General features: G+C 31.4%; 1 protein-coding gene across 2 annotated transcripts in view; it reads right to left on the bottom strand.

Moving 5' to 3' along the window:
• DIP2 (disco-interacting protein 2) overlaps positions 1–27,729 on the bottom strand; it is a 282,433-nt gene that overhangs the window by 79,749 nt on the left and 174,955 nt on the right. The window contains exons 8-11 of one of the 2 annotated variants that reach the window (XM_065505424.1): positions 26,496–26,833; positions 23,829–25,142; positions 13,182–13,291; positions 5,761–5,842 (exon numbers count right to left, since the gene is read on the bottom strand). In XM_065505424.1, the coding sequence (XP_065361496.1) occupies positions 5,761–5,842; positions 13,182–13,291; positions 23,829–25,142; positions 26,496–26,833 (1,844 nt within the window). Of the gene's footprint in view, positions 1–5,760; positions 5,843–13,181; positions 13,340–23,828; positions 25,143–26,495; positions 26,834–27,729 lie in introns of both variants that reach the window. The other variant, XM_065505422.1, reaches the window with a different exon arrangement.

The following is a 27,729-nucleotide window of genomic DNA, read 5'->3' as shown; positions in this document are numbered from 1 at the left end:
CTTTTATTTTAATATTTATCAAAATATGTTAATTTTGTTCCTACATTTCTTGTTCTAGCGGCCTGAGACACGTTAATGGCCTGGCGAATTTTTAATAACTTTAACATTTTTTGACCGATTTCTGTTTTTTATGTCTCAATAGAACGACAATTACGTACACCTTTCGATTCTTTTAAATTAAATTAGAAAAGTAATTTTTTAATGGCAAAATTTTTACAAAAACTGAAAAAATGAATTTTTTTCCCCTTGTAAGGAGTGAGATCGAAAAATTCTTAACACACGTTTTTCATTACATTTTTTAACCCAAGTATTATTTGAATTTTTTTTTGATCAAGTTACCTTTGAAAAACATGTCAGTTATTATGTGTAATGTCAATTATATTAATTTTTTTGTTAATCTGATTAAAATGAGTGACCAGAAAAAAGTGCGTACTGAAATTATTAAATATTTTCAACAAAACCCAACTTGGTCTTACAAAAAGTTGGCCAAGCATACAAAGGTCTGCCGTCAAACTGTTTCCAATGTTATTAAACAGTACCGGGAGAACTTGTCAGTTGATAGAAAACCTGGTTCAGGTAGAAGGAATGGTCCACATGATGTTTCTAAAGCCAAAAAAATAGAACGCATTTTCAAAAGAGCTCCCAACACATCCGGTAGGAAAGCAGCCCGGTTAGCTCAGTGCTCGGACTATTTGGTACGAAAAGTTAAAGCTAATGCAGGTTTAAAAACATACAAGGCTCAAAAAGTTCCTGACAGGAACGCTACTAAAAATTTAGAGGCCAAAAACAGAGCACGGAAATTGAAGTCAAGTTTTATAAAAAAATATTCTTGCTGCATAATGGATGACGAAACGTATGTTCTGGCAGATTTTTCGCAACTTCCAGGTCAAAAATTTTATGTTGCTGATGCTCGAGGGAATGTTGAAGAAAAGTTTAGGACCCAAAAGCAGACAAAATTTCCCAGAAAGTTCTTGGTATGGCAAGCAATATGCAGTTGCGGCAAAAGAAGCCACTCATTTGTTACAACGGGCTCTATAAATACCGAAATTTACATCAAGGAATGTTTACAAAAAAGGCTGCTTCCATTCATAAGACTTCATAATGTGTCCACTTATTTTTGGCCTGACTTGGCATCCTGTCACTATGGCAAACAAGCCCTTGAGTGGTACAAGAACAATAATGTGGTATTTGTACCAAGAGAGGCAAATCCTCCAAACTGCCCGGAGCTAAGGCCAGTGGAGAGATATTGGGCTCTTGTTAAAAGAGAATTGAAGAGTACAAAAAAGGTGTCCAAAAGTGTGGTAGATTTTAAACGGAGATGGACTACATGTTCGAGCAAAGTGACAGAAAGCACTATAAAAACGTTAATGGAAGGGTTTCCGAAAAAGGTTCAAAATTTCATCACTAGTGATTAAAACTATAAAAATAATTTTTTTTGTAAATTGTAATAATAATTTCAATCAAATAAAAAAAAATTAAAGCTGTAAGTTTAGTGGTTTCTTTTTTATAAACATATATGTATGTTAAGAATTTTTCGATCTCACTCCTTAAATGCATCTCAAAACTTAACCCCAACCGATTTACCTAAAATTTTTTCAGGATGATTTTTTTTACTAATGTTCACCAAACTGGAGGGTGAGAATGGCCAAAATCCAACTTTCGTTTATTAAGGGCCACCCTAATATACATATTTTTTTATTTTAATAATTTATTGGATAAAAGTCGAAATGCACCAGATTTGATTTTAGACCTATGGTTTCTTGAGGAAACTTTCTTAGAATTTTCCGTAGATTTCGTTTCTTCTATACGATTTTTTACTTTTTGATCGTCCATACAAATCGACCCAGCCTAATGTACATACTAAACCTTTACATGAATGGATTTGTTGTTAAGTAGTACACGTGTACTTGTAAAGTTTGTACACTTACTCGAACTATACATATTTTTGAGAACAACAAAATTACCGAGTACATAAAGAAATAAACACAGATGGCGACATGGCTCTCTTAAAAAAATTCTCTTAAGTTCAGTGACGTCAACAGTGACCCAAACTGATTGCATTATATGAAAATTGTATGTGATTTAGAATGGAAAAGTCAATAATTATGTTTAAAAGGTATTTATGTTTAATAAAATAAAATGTAGTTTAGGTTTTATGTTATTAGACATATTTTACTTTATTAATTTTCAATATTTTTGCTATATTTTAGTTCACGACTTTGATTTTTTATTATTATCTTATATATAAATAGGCCACACGTTTTTTTGTGGTACACTTTTAAGTATGTTATTGTCCACCAATATTGATGAAACATATATGGTTTAAAATGTTATTTTCTCTAGATTTGCAGAACATAATAAAGAAAGAAATTCTTTCCATAAAAGTGGTAAAAAGCGTTTAAAAGTGGTCGAATTGCGGCCACCGGGCGATTCTAGTTATTATTATTGTAATTTTTGACTGCACACCACATTTTAATTTTTAATTAATTTTTTTATTTATTTTTCACTATTTGTTTTGAAATTTCATATAAAAAATAAGTATTTTACATTCAAAACATAAGAAAAGGGTCACTGTTGACGTCACGAAAAAAAAGAGTAAAAGAGTACACTAAAATAACGGAATTGTCGATGTCCCAATCTTGTTTATTTCATTCATGTACCGAGTATGTATTTGTTGTTACTCGTCTTTATGTTTACTAGTCAAGTATGTACAAGTTTGTTTTACGCTCGCACTCTCAACATACATGAAGAGAACATATCGAGTATCAAGCGACAACCAAAATTCAAGCGGTACTTGCAGTACTACGTGAAGTTTGGCAAAAACAATTTAAATTTAATATATTCTTCTTAATAAAAAAAGGAAATAAATGAGGCAAGTTTATAATATATTTTGTTATTTATTCACTTATGCATATTTTAAAATGGTTATTTATTAAAATTATAGAAATATATTCTTAAATCTGTATTATTTTTTATTTGCATATACTTGCAGTACAACATGAAGAGAACATGCATTTTTAGGTACTTCTTTTTTTCTTGTTCACATTTCATGTGTTCTTTTTTTTCGGTACTCTATTAACTTCGTCTACTTACTTGTTCGTATTTAATAGCAAACATTCTCTTCACTTCCCTACTTGTGCTCTGATTATGGGTACATGAGGAAAAAAAACTAAAGGCCCAACTATAATATGCATACACTAGCTTAAGTCAGCTTAAGCAACTGTGCGAATACATATAAAATGTATGTGACAAACTATAATGTACTTAAGAGAGTTTCGTCAAATTTTATTTGCTTAAGCAAAGTGCGAAGCTGGTCGCACATTCCGTACGGAATCAGCTTTTTAATAGCTTCTTAGGACTACTATTGCATCTATGGTTTCATTTGCCATTCTGGAAAAAATTTTGTTTCCGACATATGCTGCTGCCGAAAAACATCTTTCACATTGGCAAACCCGTTTGCAAATACTGCAAGTATTTTACTCTTGTTCCTTCAGAAATAAAATTATCTATTTCTTTTGCAAGTTGCAAATCTACATTATAATTTGGTTTCGTTATTTTTATTTGGGTTTTTTACATTTATAAATAATATCTTTTAGCCTTTTAGCAATCGAAATATTTTCATTTTGTTCGAGCTCCTCATCTAAGATAAAATAAATTTAGTTTGAAGAGGATTTAAATTCGGTTTTCGGGATTTAGGAAATCCCGAAAACCCCGGTATCATAGGATACCGTTAACCTATTCGCAGGTATGACCAAAAGAAATAAATTTTTTTAACGGTAGTTTGAAAACTCCATTTTCAAATTTTTAAAAGTTTTATTAAACAAATTTCAGAATTTGTTGATCATCTCATTGGGATTTATTGAGAATATAATAGGCAATAAAAATATGAAAACATCCATTATAGTTTTTCCGTACCTGCGATTTAAATTTTTAAATTTTCGAGATAAAAAAATAATTGGCCATTTTTTGGCGAATGAAAGTTTTACTAAAATTGGAAAACGTTAAACCTTAAATTGTGAAGGCAAAGGTAAATATTTCAATATTTGGAATTTCTAAATTAAAGATAGCGAAATGTTATATATTTTTGGGCCGATTTTGATGAAACTCATCATGCTCTATTGTTATTTTTAATTACATTTTTGAAAAATTCAACATGAAACCTGAGGCAGAAAATTATTTTAGACTGCAGCCAAACTTAGTGACATGAAAATATTTATAATTTGGCACATTTTTGTCACCGTGTCCATAAAAAAACTTCATTCACGGGTGACCCACCCTAATACATACTAAAATTAAACATGCATGAGTCGAATGAGTTGAATCAATAGTAAGTACCTAAAATTATAAGTCAGGCTGAGGTTATTTATGAATCAAACAGATTTAAGTTCGTATGAGTATTATGTCGACGTCGCGACGCTTCGGATTCATACTTAATGCTACGCATACTTATAAATCAATTTTATCGAGAGTATGAGTACGTCATAATAGTTTAATTTCAATGATGGCTACTCACTTATACTTATAATTTCATAAGTGCATATTAATAGCATCCATACGCATTATGCGTTAGATCCATTCAGATTATGACCGTTATGTGTATTTCCATAATTTTCATTTGCGACCCCATAAAGAAAATTAATATGTATATACTTTGAAGTCTTAGATAAACTTTTTCACAAACTTTTGCTGCTTACCTTTTAAGGGCAAAATCAATTCTAGAGCTTTTTCATCATTGTTCCATAAGTTCCTCTTGGCAACAGTATTAAAAAGGAACTTGAAAATACCAAATGGTGTGCTGCCATCAAAAGTAGGGGCCTTTGTTTCTAGAATTTTTTGCACCGGTTTGGCATATAAGATTATTCACCTCGTTTTCTGGATACTGCAATTTTCCGAATGTTTTTTTTTTTTTAAATATATAAGCGAAAAACTGTAAAACAATAGAGTTCTACCTACATATGTAGTTTCGTCAGCTTATAATTCCCGGAATTCCCGACTAAAACTGGCGAAAATCGGGTAGATGTCCTACTTTGGGGACCCTGGCCGCGCCCATGAAGTCCAAATTGAAAACATAAACTTAGCGCATGTCAAATTTCATTCAAATCGGTCTAACCGTTTAGAAGTTAAAAATTTATTTCCCACTTGTTTTGTCTATACCACTGTGCGATGGCGTTTTCATTAATCTTCCGATACCCTCGATAAGTTCAGACAACCCGTTAATTTTAAACATTTTGTAAAGTGGTGAAAAAAAATAAGGTATCGGAAATATAGCCATGTCAGTTCCAATATGACGTAAATATTTTGAATCTGAATAACACACAGTTAGAGCCTTCAAAATTTGTATTAGTTACTATTTAATATATAAGGACAAAATAATGGCTAGATCGGAACTATAACCACGCCTGAACAGTTTTATATTGCTGGGGTTAACATCGTGAAGAAGGTAGACATAGCTAGTTTTAAATAAAACTATGAATTTGTAATATTTTAAAAATTGTTATTCCCGAGAATTTCCAAACTCAAATATAGGTAATAAAGGTATTTATTTCAAAAAAAGGGAAAATTACGCTCTGATTTTTTTACACTTTTAAGCAACAAAAACATGAACAAAATACCACAAAAAAAAATATAACTTTTTTTGGGATTTTTTTATTGTGTTTGTTGTGTAAAAAAATAAGAGTGTAATTTTCCATTTTTTTGAAATGAATACCCTCAATATAGTTTTTAAAGTTTAAAAATAAAATTAGTAATTGTTATGCTTACCTTTGGAATTTAAGAGAGTGAACAAAACATGATCTGGTGAGGTAGTCGCTCTCCACCGTAAAACACTAGTAATCAGTTGATGCTAAAAATAAAAAAATAAATAAATAAAAAGCTTACATAATCATATTTGGCATCAAATTACGTTTTAAATATATATAAATACAAATGCTCCAGGGGGCTCGATATGGGGGCTCAAATTATGGTACCTTCGACATGTATAATTTTAAAACACGTGCCATTTTTTGTTTCCTATCCGATTTCAAAGATTTTAATATTTTTGAAAAGCGGTCGGCTAGGTCTTCAATATGCTTGCGTGTACTATTTATCTCTTCTAATTTTCGAGTTATACCCATTATCTTGGTTGGCGTAGGCGTATTTAGACGACTGCCGTATTTGTAGGCGTATTTAAAATTCAATTGTATCGTGAAAAATGTTCGACTACGCCAGCAAAGTAAAAGAATCATATTGTAACAGATTACCTAATTTTATTTGATTCTGAAGCAGCCTGTTATAACAACTGTCAAAAATCACAGCTGTTTACAAAAATTCATTTAAATTTTATTAATGCGGCATAAATAAAAATTAATTTATTTTTTAAATAAATATGTTGAGTGTGCGCTTTTATTCATCTTTAGAAGAAGATGACGATTTTTTAAAAGTAACACTAGAACTTATTTTACGCCTTTTAGCAGCAGTTTCATCGTTTTCTTCGATTAAAATAATATCGAACATTTGTATAAGCGAGATATTTTGCTTTGGAGAAACACGGTCGCTTAAAACCTAATGGTGATAATATAAACTGTTTCAAATTTCCACTACCTGTTGCATGACTTTCGTTTTCCATTATTTTAACCATTATTTTAACCAACTTAAAATATTGTGCTTTCGTCGAAATTTTTAATCTAAAACGTTTGAAAATCATCTGAAAAAAAATTGATGTAAAATTTATTACTTGTTTCTACTCTTGTCGTGAGTAAATTTTCTAACGACAGTTTTTTTCTGTTTTGGCAGGCAAATACGCCAAACACGATACCGTTTTAACGGGTAGTTTGTAATAGATTTGTATACAGAGTCGTATTTACTGGCGTTTTCGCCAACCACGATACCATTTTATAAAAACGCTCAAAAAACGACACAAAAACGCCAACTACGATAAGGGTGATAGCCACTTAAAAATTTTAATTTTAAAATTTGGCCATACCTTGGCCCATTCTTTTAAAAATATAGGGCATAATTTTGGACCGAATGGAATTTTTTTTGTTAGTTAGAAAACTAAATTAGTAATAATATACAAAATATTTGAGGTCAATATCTATTATGGATCCAAACATAAACGATTTTCAATTTAAATATTAAAAAATTGTAGATTTTTGCTGTTTTTTGGGCGAAAAGGTGACTTAACTCTTTTTTTATTAAAAAAACTTTCTTTAAGAACATATAACAATTTTATGTTTTTCTGTAAGGTATCTTTACGGAGAACATTTCGGTATAAAAAACATGTAAAATTTTTCAAATATGTCGCCCCTACGGCTTTCGGAATTTGACCTATTTTTTATCAAAAATTCAAATTTGGGCCACATTTTCTAAAATCCCAAAGCTGAGATCAGAAAACAAAAAGCAGCTTTGGAAACCTTGATATGTTCCCTATTCATCACCAAAGTATTTTCCCAGCCCCGAAGGAAATGTGGACCCTAAAGCAAAATTGTAAAAATACCATTTTTGAGAGCTTTCCAAAAATATAAAAAATCATTGAAATCTGATAGGAAACAAAAAAATGGCACGTGTTTAAAAATTTTACTTGTCGAAGGTACCCTACTGTGAGCCCCAATAACGCCGCCCTGGATCATTTGTATGGCCCATTTTAATATCTTAAACTCGAATAATCCTTGGCTACACCCACGTAAAATTTTAGCCGTTTAGAAATGCCAGATTTATTGCCAAAAAAATTTGATTCTGCCTCACTGTGGAGACCTTGAAATTTGATTTAGCATGCCCCAAATTAAAATTGAACGCTATATAGAAAATCATTTTTGCACCGAATCGTACATGAAGCCCGACCCACCAGCCGAATCCACACCAATGCAAATGGCGCTTTGGCGGGTATGACAAAACTTCAAGACCACTTCATTCTTTCAGAGCATTATTTGGTGGGAGCAAAAGGGCAATTATGAGCTGCTGAAATCTTTCCAAACCATATCATGGTAATTGTACGGAACACCACTGATTTGTTTGAATCGAACATTTGCCGAAAAACTCCCAGAATATGCGGCCAGAAATGAAATCGTAATATTCCATCATGACAATGCTCGGCCATATTATGCAATACATGTTAAAAACTATTTAGAATGAAGTGGTCTTGAAGTTTTGTCATACCCGCCAGACCTTCCCCCGTCAGACTACTATTTGTTTCGATAGATGCAGATCGCTCACTCTGGGACACGCTGCACTTTGGAACAGAGTATCCGATATTGGCTTGATCCCTTCTTGGCCTCAAAAGATGAACAATCCTTTTGCCTCGGATTCCATATGTTGCCAGAAAGATGGGAAAAGGTCATAGCCAACAATGACCAATACTTTGCATAAATTTATTTTGTAAAAATTTTTCAAAATAAAAGCTAAAAATTTTAAAAAATCTCGCATTTTTAAGCCAACTTGTGTCTAAATTTTCAGTATTTTTTAAATAATGGAAACAATATTACGGAGACTTCCACTAAAATTAAATCGTTTGAATTTTCTAATCACACAATTATTTCTGTTCATACAGAATCTATCGTCTATTACGAAATCATTTACAAAACCTAAAATTTCCTTTTTTTTGTTTTACTTTTTATTAAATTAATATTTAAAATCATATATATTGTTTTTACTAATTGTGTTTTGGACATAATTCTCTATATCTTTCTTATATATGATCAGTCAAGCTATTATTAAATGAGCAAAAAACATTTTTCATTTAAAATTTCAACAATTTATTTATGTAGGTGATTTTCTGAAATAGTCTTATATGCGAGCTATGAGCAATTATGTACCGATCGGTATGAAATTAGGCCGTGTGATATCTATTTGAAAACATTTCTATTTGAAACATTTGGATTCCAAAATTTTTAAGAGATTTATGTTCGATAAAGTGATTTAGGAAGTGGGCCTTATATGGAGTCTATGACCAATTATGGACCCATCGTCTATACGAAAGTTATTTCGGCTGAACGCCTATGTGGATACCAACATTTTTAAGAAATTTATTTAAATTAAAAAAGGATTTTTGTACTTGTATTCTACACAAAATTATATTTTCTTTGACATCAACTTTGTTGATCTAAATTCCAGGTGAGATCGCAAAGATGTTGAACATTTTATAAAAAGGAATCTAACCGTATTGAACGGATCCAAAAAAAATTTGTAAATTTAGCTTTTACATTATTATATTGGCCTCTGGTCCTTCTTATGTATGATGTGTGTTCTTATGTGTCGAAATTTGTGAACATTTTACATTATTTAATCCACCAAGTGATATGAAGAGAAACCGCATTTTTGAGGATACTTTGCATAGGGCAAATTATGCTTTAAATGAGCCTATTACAAGATGCCTGAAATTATGTAATAGTATTTCTCCTTTATTAAATTTGAATGTCAGCTTGAATAGATTTAAATTAAACTTATTTATGTTGTACAATTATTTAATTAAATTGAAGTAATCTGTAAGAGTTATCTGTAGATGAAATAAATAAAATTAACTTTTTTCAGATTTATCCTTTCAACATTTTTTCACGATATACAATAAAAACATATCATAATTTATATAAACAAATTTAAAATTCGCTGAAAATATACTAAACTATTTGGCACATAACTCGAAGTTTTACAATATTATGCATATGTTTTTCGTATTAAAAACATTATACAAATGTTCGTAACTTGAATGTTTAACTCTTACATGATTATGCTTAAACTAAAGATTTATTTTTTTTTAGCGTGATCATAAAATAAATATAATTTCTTCCTAATATGTTTTGTTACATTTGTGGCGAATATATGTTAAAAGCCAATTGTATTTAACTTACTTTGGTATTAAAATTCGCAACTTAGACAATTCCTGGATATATAATGTAGAAATAAATCTATATGTATGTTATAAAATAACATAGTGTTTATGATAAAAGGATTAAGAAATTTTCACCAAAAACGCTGTTTCATTTTGGCCACTATCGAAAAAAGGCCCTTGAGTGGTATTCAAACAGTAATGTCACCCAACTGTTCGGAACTTCGGCCTATAGAAAGGTATTGTGCTCTTGTAAAAAAGAAGAATTCATGAACACAGCAAAGATATCCTAGGTCATGTCCGATTTTAATCGTAAGTGAACCTCCTCGCCTAAAAAGGTAACGCAAGCAACTATAAAAATTCTAATGGGATGATTTCCGGAAAAAGTGAATAAATTTAGAAATACCGAGTAATATGCCAATATTTCAATGTTTAATGAATATATACAATCTTCTATATAAATTGTCAAATGATCGTCATAGTTCAACTTAGGTTTTTACGGAAAGAAAAATTAACCATGCCCATTTTTACGCCCACTTTTTTCAATTTATATATAATCGGAAAACGGCTGCACCTATATGGCTAACAAAAGTGTTTTACAGAAAGAAAAATTGTCCACGCCCACTAATACGCCAACTTATCAAATACATCTGCAAATGTGTAACCAAAGGCAGTGACATGGCTGAGTTAGCGTGGATAATTCCGCCATCTACAACATTGACCAGATGTTTTGAAATGCGCCGAAATGATGAATTTGCCCGAACGCTGGTATACTTCGAATGCCAAGATATTACTTGGAATCAATCGTCAAAGAAATTTCAATGGCGGAAACAAGAAAATCCAATTCCAGGTTCCCCCTATTTATTTTCAAACGATGCATTAGGTCTCTTTTACACAGTCCATCCAAGAAACGATGAGTGTTTCTATTTGCGTTTGCTATTAGTCAACGTTCGTGGCATTTTCGTGATATTTTGCATCAGATGCGTATTAGAACATCAAATCCAAATTTGCAACTGAGCGAGAAAATTTACAACGAGGCTTTGATATTAATTGAGGGCATGTGCTTGATGATATCGAACAAGGTATTATCCGATGCACGAAGTATTTAACCAAGATTTGCGACGAGAAAGACTATGTGATTTAGGGAATCAGTTCAAACAAACGTACCACTGTTGAATTGACAAAAAAAAAATATGCGTACGACACTCTTTTGAATGTTGTGAAAGATGGAATGAATGAAATCAATGAAAATCCAACAGTGCGATGGCCAAACTTTGGGATGAGTGTACAATGGCGAATATAAAAGTCTTGAGAGGCATTAGATTCTGATAGCAGGTGATATTCGGCAAACATTGCCAGTGATTCCACGGTCAACACCAGCCGGTGAACGGACAAGTTCAACCGTTTTGTGGAAAAACGTCAAGAAACTCAAATTGACTGTGAACATGCGTGTCGAGCTGCAGAACGATCAATCTGGAGAAATATTTTCCAAACAGTTGCTGGACATTGACAACTGAAAAATCCCGGTTGATATTTCGACCGGCTGCATTCAATTTCCCGTCGCTTTCTGCCAGTTCACCGAATCAAAATCCTAACTCATCCGAAAGGTATTTCCAAACGTTGCAAAAAATTACAAAAATCCTGATTGGTTGAGCGAAAGTGCTATATTGGCTGCGAAAAACATTGATGTTGACGAATTGAATTTTAAGATTCAACGTGAAATTGGTGACGTACAAATCGGTGGATTCCGTTACTTCCCAAAATGATGTCGTCAAATATTAAACCGAGTTTTTAAACTCACTAGAATTACCCGCATTACCACCTCACAATATCCAACTGAAAGTCGGATTGGCAATCATAATGTTACGAAACATAAACCAACCACGTCTTTGTAATGGCACCCGAATTGCGGTACAAAACCTGATGCATAAGCAACAATACATAAAGGAATGTACAAAGGAGAAGACGCTTTGATACCAATGGCCTGTTTCCGTTTCGGAACACCATCAGCATTATTTGTTTACGCCCCAGACAACAAAACAAAAACATCGTCTGTCTGGTCAGCTAGTATTTGAATAAATTAACATATTGTTACGAAATTGTACTTGAATTCAAATATAACGATTTTAACGGCTGATTTAAAAGTAGCATAATGCTTTCAAATAGCAGTGCTGTAATAACAAACTGTAACATATCTGTGGGCATTATTAAATAAAAGCTTTCAGTTGACCATTGATAGTAAGTTGGCAACGCTGTTTGAATTCGAATATTCAGTTAAAGAACATTGTAGAAAGTACACCACAGATGGCGTATGATCTAGAATATTCGAACTTTGACAGTTAAAGAGCAATCTAGAGTGGAGATGGCAGTGTTATAAATAGTGGCAGAGGTTGCAGTCGTTAGTTGAGTTTATCAGAGACGCTTTTCGAATAAACATCAAATGAGTGTGCTGTATTTTTCAAGTGAATTCGTGTACATTATAAAGTGTGTATGTATTTCTGCGAATTTATAAACGTGTATAAAAAACATTGAGTGACTATTTAATTCTGTTGTTGTACATTTTAAATAAATAAAGAGTTGTTACAATTTTCAAACTACTAAACGGCTTTTATTTGCAATCAAAAGTATCCGGTTTATTTAAAGGAAATAAACCAACGTTTTGAAAAGGTTAAAACGTAACAATATTTTTGAGAAATTTTTATTTGAACGGATTAAGGCCCTAATTTTGTAAATCACGTCACAAAGTGATATTTATATGGAAAGCAAAAACAAAATTTCAAAAATTTTAAAAATATGTTTTTGTTTTATATACAAATTCTTAACAGAACAAACGCACCAAATTTCAAGCGTTCATTTGCCTTTCATAATTTGAAAATTTTGTATATAAAACAAAAACAAATTTTTAAAATTTTGTTTTTGCTTTCCATATAAATATCACTTTGGTGACGTGATTTACAAAATTAGGACCTAAGTTTTATTTTACTTAATACAAGTATACGTTTTTGTTTTTTGGCTCACTCTTTATAAAAAACTTATTACCTATAAAGTCTTATTTTGGGAGAACATTTGTATGGGGGTTTGGTGAAATAATGAACCGATTTCAGCCAGTTTCAATAGACTTCGTCCTTCAAGACGTCATAAAAAATGGTGAAGTAATTACCTTAATATATGTGGTCAATTTCATTGAAATCGAAAATGACAAATCAGAAATTAGAGATTTTCTGTTCGGTTTGGAATGTGATTTTTTAACCACATTGTTATTTAAGAATATTGGATAAGAATAATCTTTTTTCAATCAGACCTCGCGTTAACAAAAAAAATAAATAAAAAATTGATAGTAAATTTAGTGCAAACAGTGTTAAATGATGTATGTCATAAATACCTTTCTTTCGTTATCCTCTGATAATCCAAGATCACGTCCATGAGCAATAGCAAGTCGGTTTCCTTGCACTAAATTTCCAACCATGACTGAAGCAGGTCCCACGGAAGTGTCTGTAATACCACATCCAGATGAACTTAGTTTTGCGGTAGATTGCACACCTTTTTATGATGTTAGTATTAGAATGTAAATTTCCAACCAATTAAGCACATTATGATACAGAGTAGGTGTTATTATGGTAGTAGAATATGTATGAAATATGTAAGTGTGAATAAATAAATTAGGATGCTAAGTGATAAATATTATGTCTTAAATAAATATGTTATATGTAGATACGTACTAGATTGTTCGATGTAAAGCAAAATGGATTACGGAGGTTGTACATAAACTTATGTATGTACTAGGGTATTCAATAGATTAACCGTTAATCGGTTAACCGATTAATTTTGGTCGGTTAACTGTACGAATGATTTAAAATTGACGATTTTCAAATAACAAATAAACCGATTAATTTGTGTCGATTAACGGATTAACCGAAATTTAATTTTTTTTGCACTTTATATAGAAATATAGTTTAATACACACAAATTTTATTTCTGAACTCGAACATTTCCTTCTAGCAATAGTTTATTTGAAGTATTGTACGAAAACTGAAACTAAAGAATTTGGAAATGACCTTTTTTCTAGAATGTTTCTATGATGAACTTTGTCCTAATGAGTCCGACGGCGACATGGTATTAGACGAAACAGAAGACATTACTGAAACGAGTCTTTTATCAGAACTTGGCGTAACTAATAAAGTATTCGTAATCTACAAAAATCCAAAAAGAACTCCAATGGAATGATGGAGGATTTTATATGCTTAGAGAAAACTTGAAACATAACTGAGAAATTGGATATTCTTTATCATGCCTTACTTTCGATTTCTACAATCAGTGGGAAAGTTTTGTCAAGTCAAGTTTTATTAAAAAGTAAAAAAAAATCGTTTCAAAGGATAGCATTTAAATTATATTCTTTTTTTAAAAGTTTTTTTCAGAAGATTCCCTATTTATTGTTTTATTGAATTGTTATATTTTGTTTGGTTTTTATGTTTTTTTTTTATTAACAAAATACTTATTAATGTACAAAAAATTAAAATACAAATTATTCGGTTAATCGAATAATTTAAAATTAAATATAAACCCCGATTAATTATTTGCTCGATTAACCGATTAAACCAGGAATCCGATTAATTGAATACCCTAGTATGTACATTAGGGCTATAAGCAAATTTTGGCCCTAGCATCACGCGATGTCAAATGTTGTGTTATTTACGATAACATTTTTTAGGGTCATTTTGGAATAAAAACCTCACCCACATAATCGATTTTTTAAAGTCATAATTTTCTCAAATTTTTATTACTTTTTTTTATTTTTTTATAGTAAAACAGCAGATTTTTTCCCGTAACCGCAAATTTTAAATATAGAGCAAGGTTGATAAAAAAAACAATTTTCGTTTTTTGGACAAAAAAAAAAATAAAACAAATTATCTCCAAACTTTAGCGCGTTTTGTGGTGACAACCGCGAAAAAGTAATACCATTTTTTAAAATAACTTTCAATGGTCTAATCGACTATGCTAGGGCCATTTTGATATTGCCCTAATGTACATTAGACAAGCCCCTAAAAAAATGGATTTGCTTTGGATGGGTCTTATTTTGTTCATTAGTAGCTAAAACTAACTACTGAAAAATTTATAACTGCAATCGGATAACTAGAACACGTGCCGGAAAACGATTGAAAGTAGTAAAATTGGGTAAATAATGGTACTTTTTTCGATATCTTAAAAAAATTCCATATCGAAATACTGTTTTTTAAATATTTGCAATAAACCTAAACTTCTTGAAAAAATTATCTTTCTAACAAGGTAAACAACTGTCCGCTAAAAAACACAAGTCAACCACGTAAAAGAGGTGCTCTGGTAAATCATGGTATAAAATTAAGATAATTCAATTATTTCAGAAATTGCTAGTACATTAAAAAAAAATTCGGTTTGTTTGGATTTGCCGAAACATAATTTTTGGTATCGGTCCGATTTCAATAATATTATCGTTTGGGGCTGTTTTTCAGTACAAGGTATTCCATTTCATATCATAAAATATACGATGACTAGAATCGAATACAAATTAATTTTAGACGATGTTTCGAGTATGTATCTAAGAAAATTCACCCACCAAACACAATAAAGTTTTTCATTAAATATTTTGAAATACAATCGATTTTATTCCTTCCTTAAGGTATTTTTATAAATAATAATAAAAAATTGCAATTATTTATAAAAATGTTCATAGAAGTTTATACATATTTTAAAGAAATTTATACTTAAAAAATAAAATATGTAATAATAAAATGACTTTAGAAACTTTTCAATTAGAACGAATTTGTAATTTTTTTTTAAAACAAACACAAACTGCGAAGCGTTTTGCTTGTCTGCAGTTACTTCATCACTTTCTGTATTTGTAATGAGTATCCGATAAACAATTCCTTTTTGCCATTTCGTAGGACTCGTAGGACACACTGTCCTCACGACACAGTGCATATATTTAATTGTCCCAACTATCGATATCGTAATTATAACAAAATGTACTAAATTTCATGCTCGAATGCCGTAATCTCAAATCAAAAAATTACGATCGAATTTACTCGATATCTAATGCGGTAATTCGGCCCCAGATCTACAAATTTGCGCCTCATAGACCTATGGTTAAGACCAACTGAGGTGGCGCTACTTCTCCAGCTCCCACTACCACCTACAGACATCAACACAAATAATTAAAACTATATATTTTTATAATTTCAGGAAAGAACAGTCAGTCAAAATCGAACTGTCACAACAACTGGCAGCATCGTAAATTCCAATATTGACGTTTTAGAAGATATTACGCAAAATAATGATGTGACCCCAGCATCTTATTTGCTCAAAGTGCCTTGGCAGTCAATGTGTTAAAAAAAATAAAAAGTTTGCACTTGACTGATTTCTGAACAAACAACTAGAGTTGGGTTGTTCTAGAACAAGTTCAAGTGAACAGTGCCAAGTTTTTCGCTTTTAATCACTTTATTCTTTTTGATCGTTTGACATTTCTGTAGATGTTTGAAACATATATTTTGAAATTATTTTAAATGACATTTGATTTGTTTGAATTTTATTAAATCATCTTTTTGTTTTTTTCATTATTAAAATTCCTGCCAAATTTGTTTCCAAAAGCAGTTGTCAGCTGTTCGTTTTGTACACTATCTGCAAATCGTTCAATCACTTAGTTCAGTCAAACGCCGCAGAATAAAAATGAACAACTGAACAAAAAGAACAAACTTGTCAATTTATTTGTTCTGAACAGAAACTAATTCTGCAAACAACCATCACTATTGTAAATATCATATGAAATATTCTAATTCTATTAAGCATTACAAAAGTAAAATGAGAAATGAACTTTTTAAAGAGTTTAACATCAAATTCATATATACATATTTGTTCTGAAATAACTTTCGAACTTTCCGAATGCGAATGGGATAAAACCAATTGCAAATGAATTATCCATAACAAAACCTTCAAGGTTTTTTTTAGTTCAGTGCGAGATTTTTTTTACACGCATTTGAAGTTGGTGATTTTGGAACCCTAACAAGATAAGATCATTGAAAATTTGATAAAATAATGCTTATTTATTTGTATTATCCTGGAAAATCGTGGCATCTTACTGTTTTTTGGGGTCGAGGAATTAATTTTTGTTTTTTTTTTATCTTAAACTCACGATAGATGATGATGATTAACGCTTTCGGGGCGGAGTTTTATTTTGAGAACCAAAATATATATGGTAGAAATGTTTGCATATTCTAAAAGATGAGGAAAAAATATTTTTTATTCTGGGACATATAATCCCAATAAGCATTTTGCGTGGGACATATAATCCCATGAATTCTGATGAATTAATAAATCATCAGAATATTATTAAATTTAGATTTGCTTATTTGCAGCATTTTATAAATGTAATTAGGAATTTAATTTGTAGAATGGTCCAAAACACTTCTAACACAAAGCGTTGTTGCAGCCTGAGCATATCATCTTTGTAGACTTTTCGATACCAAGTGAATACCAGTATGCTCTACTGGCATACTGGTCTAATAAAATAAAAATGGAGAAATTTGGGAAATATTTGGACCCTCTGATATTAAAAACTGGAGCAAGGTGGGTAAAAATGTTGAAAAATTAATTTTCAAATACGAAATCCTAAGCTATAAGAGATAATTGATAGATACGATAGGATTTTTATAGTGCTTGACGAGGAGATTGTTTATTTGTAATTTTTTTGAAATCGGAATCCAAACGAGGGGATCCCAAAGTGACCTGACTCAAAACTTGAACTGGACAAGACTTCCTCTTTCCACATGTCAAATTTCATTATAATTGGACCAAGTGTTTAGAAGTTATAGATTTATTTCCCTCTGCTAAAATTTCAACAATGTTGTGAAATTTATTTTCAAGCTGCATGAATGCGCTGATGTTCCGTTATGTTTTTATTCAATTATTATAATGAACTCTTAAACATGGTTTAGATGAGAAATTGCATTTGAAAATTGCTGGGATGTATTATCCCAATAGTCCCGAAAGGGTTAAGCGGATACAAATAAGATAAAATCTTTTCAATAAAAAAGTTTTTGTAATAAAAAAAAAATAATTATTTCCAATAAAAAACACTATTTTTCCATAAAAATTGCATGTATGTAATGAGAATAATAAAATGTACTTCGTACAATGAAGCCAACATCAACCGTTTTTTCTATGAAAATCTACAAGAAATAGTACCATTTGTATGACAGCGGCATAAAATATAGAAAGTGATGCATAAAAAGTTGTCAACAAATAAATAATATGGCTCACAATCAATCTGCTGTAACTTTCTAATTTGAAATTTGTTGAATTAGATTAGACCGCCAATTCTAATTAAAATATAAAATAATGTGTACAGTAGGGTGGCCCTTAATAAACGAAAGTTGGATTTTGGCCATTCTCACCCTCCAGTTTGGTGAACATTAGCAAAAAAATCATCCTGAAAAAATTTTAGGTAAATCGGTTGGGGTTAAGACGTGCCGCAAGCCCTCTGAAGTTTTGAGATGCATTTACAAGGGGAAAAAATGTATTTTTTTCAGTTTTTGTAAAAATTTTGCCATTAAAAAATTACTTTTGTAATTTAATTTAAAAGAATCGAAATGTGTACGTAATTGTCGTTCTAATGAGACATAAAAAACAGAAATCGGTCAAAAAATGTTAAAGTTATTAAAAATTCGCCAGGCCATTAACGTGTCTCAGGCCACTAGAACATGAAATGTAGGAACAAAATTAACATATTTTGAGAAATATTAAAATAAAAGCTCATTTTTACTTAAAATATGTCCATATTTACTTGTATATGAGTTTTTGTCTTCGTAGGATACCGTTAACCTATTCTTAGGTATGAACAAAAAAATTTAATTTTTTTAACGGCAGTTTCAAAACTCCATTTTCAAATTTTTAAAAATTTTGTTAAACAAATTTCAGAATTTTTTGATCATCTCATTGGGATTTATTAAGAGTATAATAGGGAATAAAAATGTGAAAAAATTATGAAAATATCTCTTATAGTTTTTCCGTACCTGCGATTTAAATTTTGAAATTTTCGAGAAAAACCAATTATTTGGCAATTTTTAGGCCAATGAGCTCTATTTCCTTACTCTTATGAATTTTAAGTAAAACCTATTCAGAATATTATAGTCCAGATAATTCAAAATATACTCTGAAACTTCTACTAAAATCGGAAGACGTTAACCCTTAAATCGTGAAGGTCAAAGGTAAAATTTTTCAATATTTGGAATTTCTCTTGGAAAGATTTCGAAATGATCGAAATGTTGTATATTTTTGGGCCGATTTTGATGAAATTTAACAAAAATATAACATAAACTCTAGGGTTTATAATAACAGCACAAGAATGGAAATTAACGCTTAATGGCACTTGGGGTTAAAATGACACCAAACTTTTAAAATCATAATTTTTTATGGTTTTAGAAGTTTGGGGTCATTTTAACACCAAGTGCTATATAGGGTTAATTTTAATTTTTCTGCTGCTTTTGTAAATACTAGGCTTTGTGTTATATTTTTGTTAAATTTCATCAAAATCGGCCCAAAAATATACAACATTTCGAACATTTCAAAATCTTTCCAAGAGAAATTCCAAATATTGAAAAATTTGACCTTTGACCTTCACGATTAAAGGGTTAACGTTTTTTGATTTCAGTAAAAGTTTCAGAGTATATTTAGAATTATCTGGACTATAATATTCTAATTAAGTTTTGCTTAAAATTCATAAGAGTAAGAAAATAGAGCTCATTGGCCTAAAAATTGCCAAATAATTGTTTTTTCTCGAAAATTTCAAAATTTAAATCGCAGGTACGGAAAAACTATAAGAGATATTTTCATAATTTTTTCACGATTTAATTCCCTATTATACTCTTAATAAATCCCAATGAGATGATCAAAAAATTCTGAAATTTGTTTAACAAAATTTTTAAAAATTTGAAAATGGAGTTTTGAAACTGCCGTTAAAAAAATTAATTTTTTTTGTTCATACCTAAGAATAGGTTAACGGTGTCCTACGAAGACAAAAACTCATATACAAGTAAATATGGACATATTTTAAGTAAAAATGAGCTTTTATTTTAATATTTCTCAAAATATGTTAATTTTGTTCCAACATTTCTTGTTCTAGTGGCCTGAGACACGTTAATGGCCTGGCGAATTTTTAATAACTTTAAAATTTTTTAACCGATTTCTGTTTTTTATGTCTCATTAGAACGACAATTACGTACACATTTCGATTCTTTTAAATTGAATTACAAAAGTAATTTTTTAATGGCAAAATTTTTACAAAAACTGAAAAAAATGAATTTTTTCCCCTTGTAAATGCATCTCAAAACTTCAGAGGGCTTGCGGCACGTCTTAACCCCAATCGATTTACCTAAAATTTTTTCAGGATGATTTTTTTACTAATGTTCACCAAACTGGGGGGTGAGAATGGCCAAAATCCAACTTTCGTTTATTAAGGGCCACCCTAGTGTACAGACGTGAATAATTTCATAAAAACAAACATTAAAGATTATTTTTTTTTAAAGAAAGTCCTTCTTAAATGTTCGATAATCCAACTGTCACGCCCTGACGATTTTGGTCTTTCAATAGCCTTCATATTTCAATCATTTATAAAGTGAAAGAAAGTCTCAATATTTTTTAATTGAGACGAATTACTGAAAAAAGTGCAAACATCGGAATTTTAAACTAAGTCCTGTGGATTTATGGACTCATCCAGTCGAAGTAGCACAATTCCTTGGACATGAACAACATGTAAAACCCCCTAATTAAATATTGTAAAATTGTTTATGCTGATACAACAACATACATACATAGGTGGTGTATGATATAAACATGTGTTCACTAATAATGGCAGTTAATGGCCACAGGACGTTAAGCTAAAATAGAATCAGTCATTCGAGATATAATATGTTTTATGTATTTATATACAGTCAAGGACTAAAATCTACATACAACCTACAATTTAATCATAAAAAGATAATGGTAAGAGCTAAGCTAACTTTTTTTCTTCTGTGGTAAGGACATTTTTGATTAATATTAATTACAGCAAAAAAAATTATCTGGTGGTATAAAATTGAAATTATTAGCACTAACATCAGTCAATAGTCAGTAATTGAAGGGACAAAAGTTTACTGAAGCCATTAATGGCTACAGATGCAACAGAGTCCTAAACGAACACCCCCCTGCGATATCGGATTGTGAGAGACAATTACCAAGGCATACAAGAACTATATTAGCACAATTAAGAGCCGGTTGGTGCAGTTTCCTCAACTGCTACCGAGAACGTATCGTTCCTGGCACTTTAAACCGTTGCCCCGCCTGTCATCAAAGTCCTCACGATACAATGCACTTATTTAATTGTCCCACCAGGTCTACAAATGTGCGATCCATAGACCTGTGGTTAAGACCAACTGAGGTGGCGGAGTTTCTCCAGCTCCCACTACCACCTACTGACATCAACACAAATAATTAAAATATTTACTCTTATAATTTCAGGAAAGAACAATCGGTCACAGTCGAACTGTTACAACAACAACAGAAGTTTACATACAACACAAAACTAGTTTTATAGTGCAATCAATAACATAGGAACCTTTGAAGCTTTTCTTATTATTTTACGTAAACTTGCATAAGAGATGCACAAAGAATCTATGTTAATTTAAAAATGTGTATTTTTATGTAATTGGTTGCAATAATAATGCAAAATAGAAAGGAGATTGAAGTTTCAATTAGAAACCTTGTAATAAATCTCAGAAATGAGCAGAAGTCCTAGGGAGAAATTTCAAAAATAGTAAAACTAAGCCGTAGTACTATCCAAACACTACATGAAAACGGATTCAAGAGTTGAGTGGCACTAAAGAAAACTGATTTCAGGAAAAAACTGTAAATTGCGGTTAGAATTCGTAAAAACTCACTTGGGAAAAAGAATTGACTTTTAGAAACGGGTCCTCTTACTGATGAAGGTGAGTACAATATTTTCGTTAGTGTTGGTCAGTCCAAAGTTTGGAGAAAAGCAAATACAGCATTAGATCCCAAAAATATTGTACCAACTGTAAAATATGTTTTTTTTTTCGTTATGGTTTAGGGGGCAATGGCGTCATCGGGTATGTGTCGTTTAGTTTTCATTGACGAAAATATGGACCGCCATATGTATAAGAGTATACTGGAAGATAATTTGATGACATTTGTAGAAAGCTTGGGTCTTGTAAATGACTGTAGAATAACGACCCTAAGCATACAGCTCATACAGTTCGAGATTGGCTACTATAACGTATGGTGAATAAAATACGAACAAGTAAAACACTCTATTTAAAAATGACACATGACATTAACAAAAAAAATTACATACGGTAAATTCAAGAGTACTGTCTTTTTATTTATCGGATCAATTTAATATTTGTTTCGAAAATGGCACTAAACGAACTGAACGGCCGAAAATTAATTGTTAAATTTTGTGAAAAAAACCCAAATAAAACCAAAAATGAAATTTTTTGCACTTTAAGGACATGGGAATCAAAAAAACCTTTATCTACAAGACAAAACTTATATGAGAACAATATGCCAATTGAAAGAAAAAGTGGATCTGGTCGAAAATGCAGTTAACAAGACTCCAAACTACGCTCTAAATTAAAAAATGAAGTATTAGGTGCCAGTGCAAAATCGTATCGCCAATTGGGTAGGAAATATAATTGTGACAAAAACGCAATTAAGAGATATTTAGAATCCATGGGAGTACAGAAAATGAAGAAAAGAACAGCAGCACCGAAGCTCAACAAAAGGTTATTAAACATAGACTACGGGAGCTTTCCAGAAATTACTTTTCTTGCTCATCGGAGTACAAATGTGTAATGGACGACGAGACATATTTTACCGTTGAAGGAAATGAATGGCAACCAAAACATTATTTTGAGTCTTCTAGTCACACCGCCACCGAAAAAGTTAAATTTATTCGTAAGACAAAGTTCCCAGGAAAAGTTTTGTTATGGTTAGCCATAAGTGAAAGTGGTATCAGTGAACCAGTTTTTTTAAAGGTGGATTAGCTGTAAAGGCCCAAGTTTACAATGAAAAATGTGTGCCAGTATTGGCGCTCTCTCACTATGCGAAATCCACAATAGAAAACCTGAAAAATAAAAAAAAAGAATTTGTCCCAAAGGAAATGAACCCTCCAAATGTTCCACAATTGCGACCTATTGAAACTTTTTGGGCTAATTTGAAACGAAAAGTTTATGAAAGAGGATACAGAGCCAAAAATGTTGATTCCCTAATTCTGAAAATAAAAAAGGAACTGAAAAGTATAAATACAGAAGGAATTCAGGCTTCAATGAGTAATCTTCCCAAAAAAATAAGAAAAGAAGCTTAAACATTAATTACAATTTGAATTTTAATAATTTTTTTTTCAACTGTTTTCGTTAATTTTATATTTGTTCGTATTTCTTTCACCATACGTTATTATGGTACCAGGCAGTTCAAAACGTCTCCTCAATCCCCCGACATAAATCCAATTCTGCATATCTGGGATGTTTTGGAAAAAAAATTAAGAAAATATGAAATCAGTAGACGTGAAAGCCTTAAAACTGCAATTTATAGTGGTTGGGCCGAAATTACATCCGCGATGACGAAAACGTCACGTCGACTACAAGCAGTCCTTGATGCTAAGTAGTGACCAATAAAATATTAATATCGTATTTTAAGCAAAGACTTTTGATTATTTATCTCTTTAATACAGGTGTATGTTAACTTTTGTCCTTTGTATTTTACACTTTTTGTTGTTGTTGTTGTTTTTGTTAATTATACTATCAATATCCTTTTGTACCAAATAAACTTTATTGAATTCCGTTACACATTGTAATATTTTTTTTTCATATCCTTATATCTTTGCTAATATTAGCAAATTATATAGTGTATGTAAATTTTAGTCCTTGACTGTATATATTTGTATGTATCCATGTGTGCCATAATATAGTTATTTAAAATATACAATGGTCAATAATATATAATTTACCTTGATGAATTTCTCTAGGTTTGGGCAAATTTGTTACACACGTATGTGGGCACATCAGAACGTTTGCGGGATGCAAAGTACCATCTAAAAACCTTCGTCGTGCCTCACAAAGATTTATTCCGCCTAGTGGGGTCTTAGGCAAGTGATTGGGAGGAACCAGTGCTAAACAATATATGCCAACTTGATGTATTGAGTCCACTGCCTGTAAAACTCTAGACATCCATTGAAAACTTTCCTCTTCTGAACAGTCGGGTCGTTGTTCTGCTATTACGCAAACTCGTTCATCTCTTAATACTTTGATGCTAAACACTGCTATTCTTCCTCTATATATAAAGCGCATTGGTTCTACAGCCAAAACAGTTGCAATTATATCGTCAGCATTGTGCTTACGTCCAGTTACCGTCATCAACCCATCACGAGATCCACAAACGAACACAAGACCACCCGGTCCCAAAAATCCTAAGAGACCCGAACGAACATAATAATCTTCACTGATTGGTTTAATTTTACCAACGACACCATCCTTTTCGGGTTCAGGTTCATCTATAAGTGGCTGCACCTTGAATGTGGCATTTGTTAATCCTTCTAAACCGAAGTAGCTAGTGCCTGTTGATCCGCTCGTAACACATATTTCCCCAACCTGATCTGTTTTACAAAGAACAGGATTTCCATCAGATCGCACCACTACCATAGTTGCTGTAGGCATTACTTGTCCACAATCCTGCAGTGTTAGAGATGTCAAGGAATCCTCACTATCCACTCGGACCACTCCGTGCGACAAAGCTGCCATAGAAAGTACACCCCTTCCAGTTGCCGACTGATTAAATCCACTTGAAGACCTCCCAGGCCGACGAAGAGACACCGTAAATACTTCTGAACTACTAGCACAAGGACAAATGGCATCTGCTCTCAAACCTTTTGTTTGGAAAACATTTAAAAACTGATCACACGACGACAGAGACCAAGGGTTTGCCCCATCAGCAACAAGAAGCATTCGCAGTGATGATAGCGATATATCCTTGTGATCTTTCGTTGCCAAGAGACCCCAATGTAAATCTCTGCTTTTGACTAGACAGCATGAGGCTCTATGCTTTGTAATTAATTGCATCCACGAGGATGGTCTAAGTTTCATTAATGCGTACGGTATAAACAATACATGCATTCCATTTAAAACTGATGTAAAAACAGCATGCCAAAGACCAACTTCACGTTTAAAATCTAAAACACATACCATTGTTTCACCTTCTGTGTAATGACATGCCATGGTGAGAGCTCGGCAGTGATTCATCATCGCCAATCTTGTAACGCTTACGCCTGCAATTAAAAATAATACAAATAAATATTTTTTTTAATATTTTAACACCATTTTTTGACACTTGATATTTTACAATATAGATAATTAATTCTTCTGCAATATAAAAGAATATTGAAAAGATATTAGTTATTTATCAGGTTTAAAAGAATAAATTCCTCAAACTTAATCAAATTACCAAAAAATCTTTAATGAAAACTTCTAATCTTAATGTTTGATATTGTAGTAGAACAAAATGTCCGACGTTTATAGACATTTAAAACACAATAGGGCCTAAACGAGGAGACCTAGAGAACTAAAATTTGACACAAGCAGTTATGAAAAACTTTTCTCGTAATAGAAAATTATCTCTTTAAACTCCATTAACACGAAGTCTGGTTGTGCCTTAACTAATAGCTATACTGTCGGTTAAAATTAGTTTTGTATGAAAACTGTCAGTATAACTATTATAAATCATATGATTTATATTCTTTGCTATTAGTTTACCCTTTGACGACCACGGGGACACCGGTGTCCCAAAACGAAAATATTGAATAACTAAACAACGAAAAAAAGAATGGGTGCCATTTTAATTTCAATAAGTTCGTAAAAGTGTCTCTAATTAATGTGTTTAGATTAAAACAAGTTCGGTTATAGCATTTATTTTTTATTGACTTTGAAAATTGACAGTTTTATTTTGGTACTGTGTTCAAGTATATGGTACTGTGTCAAAGATTTTTTAAATTTTATATTGCGATATATATGTATTTGTCTTGGTAAGTGCGTTGTTGTTACAAAAAGTTATAAAATCATTATTCATGTTGCGTGCATTGATATATAGTCAATAAATATGAGTATGGGGAACGAAAATTTCCACTTTACGGCCAAAATTCCAGTAAATCCGTTAAACATTTTTTTGTTTTAATTTCAAAATATGTTTTTAAATAGTCAAAATGATTACTTTTATCCAAATAGTCCTATGGTCATGAAAGGGTTAAAACATAACCAGGCTTCGTGTTAGTCGTTAGCATAATAAACATAAGAATATTGAGAAATTAACTATTGACGTTTTATATAGTAGATGCACGTTGACATGTCCTTAAACAATAGATTTGCTTTGGATGGTTTGCAGTTTGTTCTTTAGTATATATAACTAACTGATGGCAATCGGTTAACGAGAACACGTGCTGGAAATCGATTGAAAGTTCTCAAATTAAACTACTGATTTACACATATTTTGCGGGTTCTTGTTATCCGATTACCCCAAACTTTTCATTAGTTAGTTTTAGATACTAAAGAATAAAATAAGTCCGATTCAAGATAAATCGTTTTTTAATGACTGGTCTAATGTACATATGTATGTAAGTAGTATTTACCCATAACACTCCCTTCCTTATCAGTGGTATACTCTATGTATGCAGTCGCAGTGTCTTCTACACGCATGTTTCCAACAGTAAAATCTTTTGGCGGCTTCGGTAAATGCTCTGTAACAAACCACTGCAAACGAGGCCATCCTTTAAGTTTAGCTATTTCTCCGGTACTTGATTTGGGTAGACCTTTTAAGCATGCTTCCGAAGTTAGGGCCACAGTAATACCACATGAACTTAAAAGAAATCCGACTTGTTGCGGTGGGGTATCTGAACTTGATAATGGTAGTTCAATGGGAAGTGGAACTAGTCCCCGAAACATGCAACCGTACCATGCTGTTATAAAACTGGAATGAAAGAATATTGTATATATCAGAACTAAACAGTTCATTTGTCAACGTTTTCAAAGAATATTTTATAGGAAACATATTTTCAGTGTTGATAAAAATACCTTTCGAAAAAAATTAATGCTTACAAAACTATATCTACTAAAACTAATAATTTGGTAAATACATTTCCATAAACCTTAAAAAAAATTATGAAAATCGTGTCAGTTTTTCCGTGTGGCTCCGATATAAACTTACCTTTTGCAAAAACAGCATTAAAGGTTAACTATCACTATAGAACTTACTGTATAGCCTTTTATGAATTAAGAAAATATTAAAAAATTTCCTTTTTATTGACCCCCATTTAAAAAACATTTAATGAGACTAATAATTATTATTTTTAACCCTCCGCAACTGATCTAGTTGATACAGCAACATTTTTTTTATTGTAAATTTGTTTAAACACCCTAAGTTTTAAGCTATTTTTTGATAAAAATATATTTATTAGAGTGGGTCAATTTGTATGGAGCCAAAAAAATGTAACAAGCGGTTATATATTTGCCGAAGAAACCATGGGTCTAAAATCAAAACCGAGCTTCCCATTTTTAACGCAAAAATTTTCCTTTTGTATTTTATATTTTTGTTTAAATATACAAACATTTTATTAAGCCTTTTAAGAAACTTGACTATGTTTGGGATTGTTCGAAAGGAAAGAATGGCAAAAAAGATGAATCTTTGCAAATGGAGGAGATTAACAATATACTACACACGAGTATGGTTACAAAATCTCAAATTGTGGTTGTGCGAGAATCTAAAACCGATATTTTGGGTCACAGTGGGGGAAATGAAAAATAAAAAAAGGTGCAAATAAACTTGTAAGTTCTAAACCGATAATCCGATGTTAATAAAATTTCCCA

This window comes from Calliphora vicina, chromosome 3 (assembly GCF_958450345.1).
Source record: "Calliphora vicina chromosome 3, idCalVici1.1, whole genome shotgun sequence".
In the NCBI taxonomy this organism is placed as follows: domain Eukaryota; kingdom Metazoa; phylum Arthropoda; class Insecta; order Diptera; family Calliphoridae; genus Calliphora; species Calliphora vicina.
The sequence above is the reverse complement of the archived record's forward strand: the minus strand, read 5'-3'. Positions and strand labels throughout refer to the sequence as shown.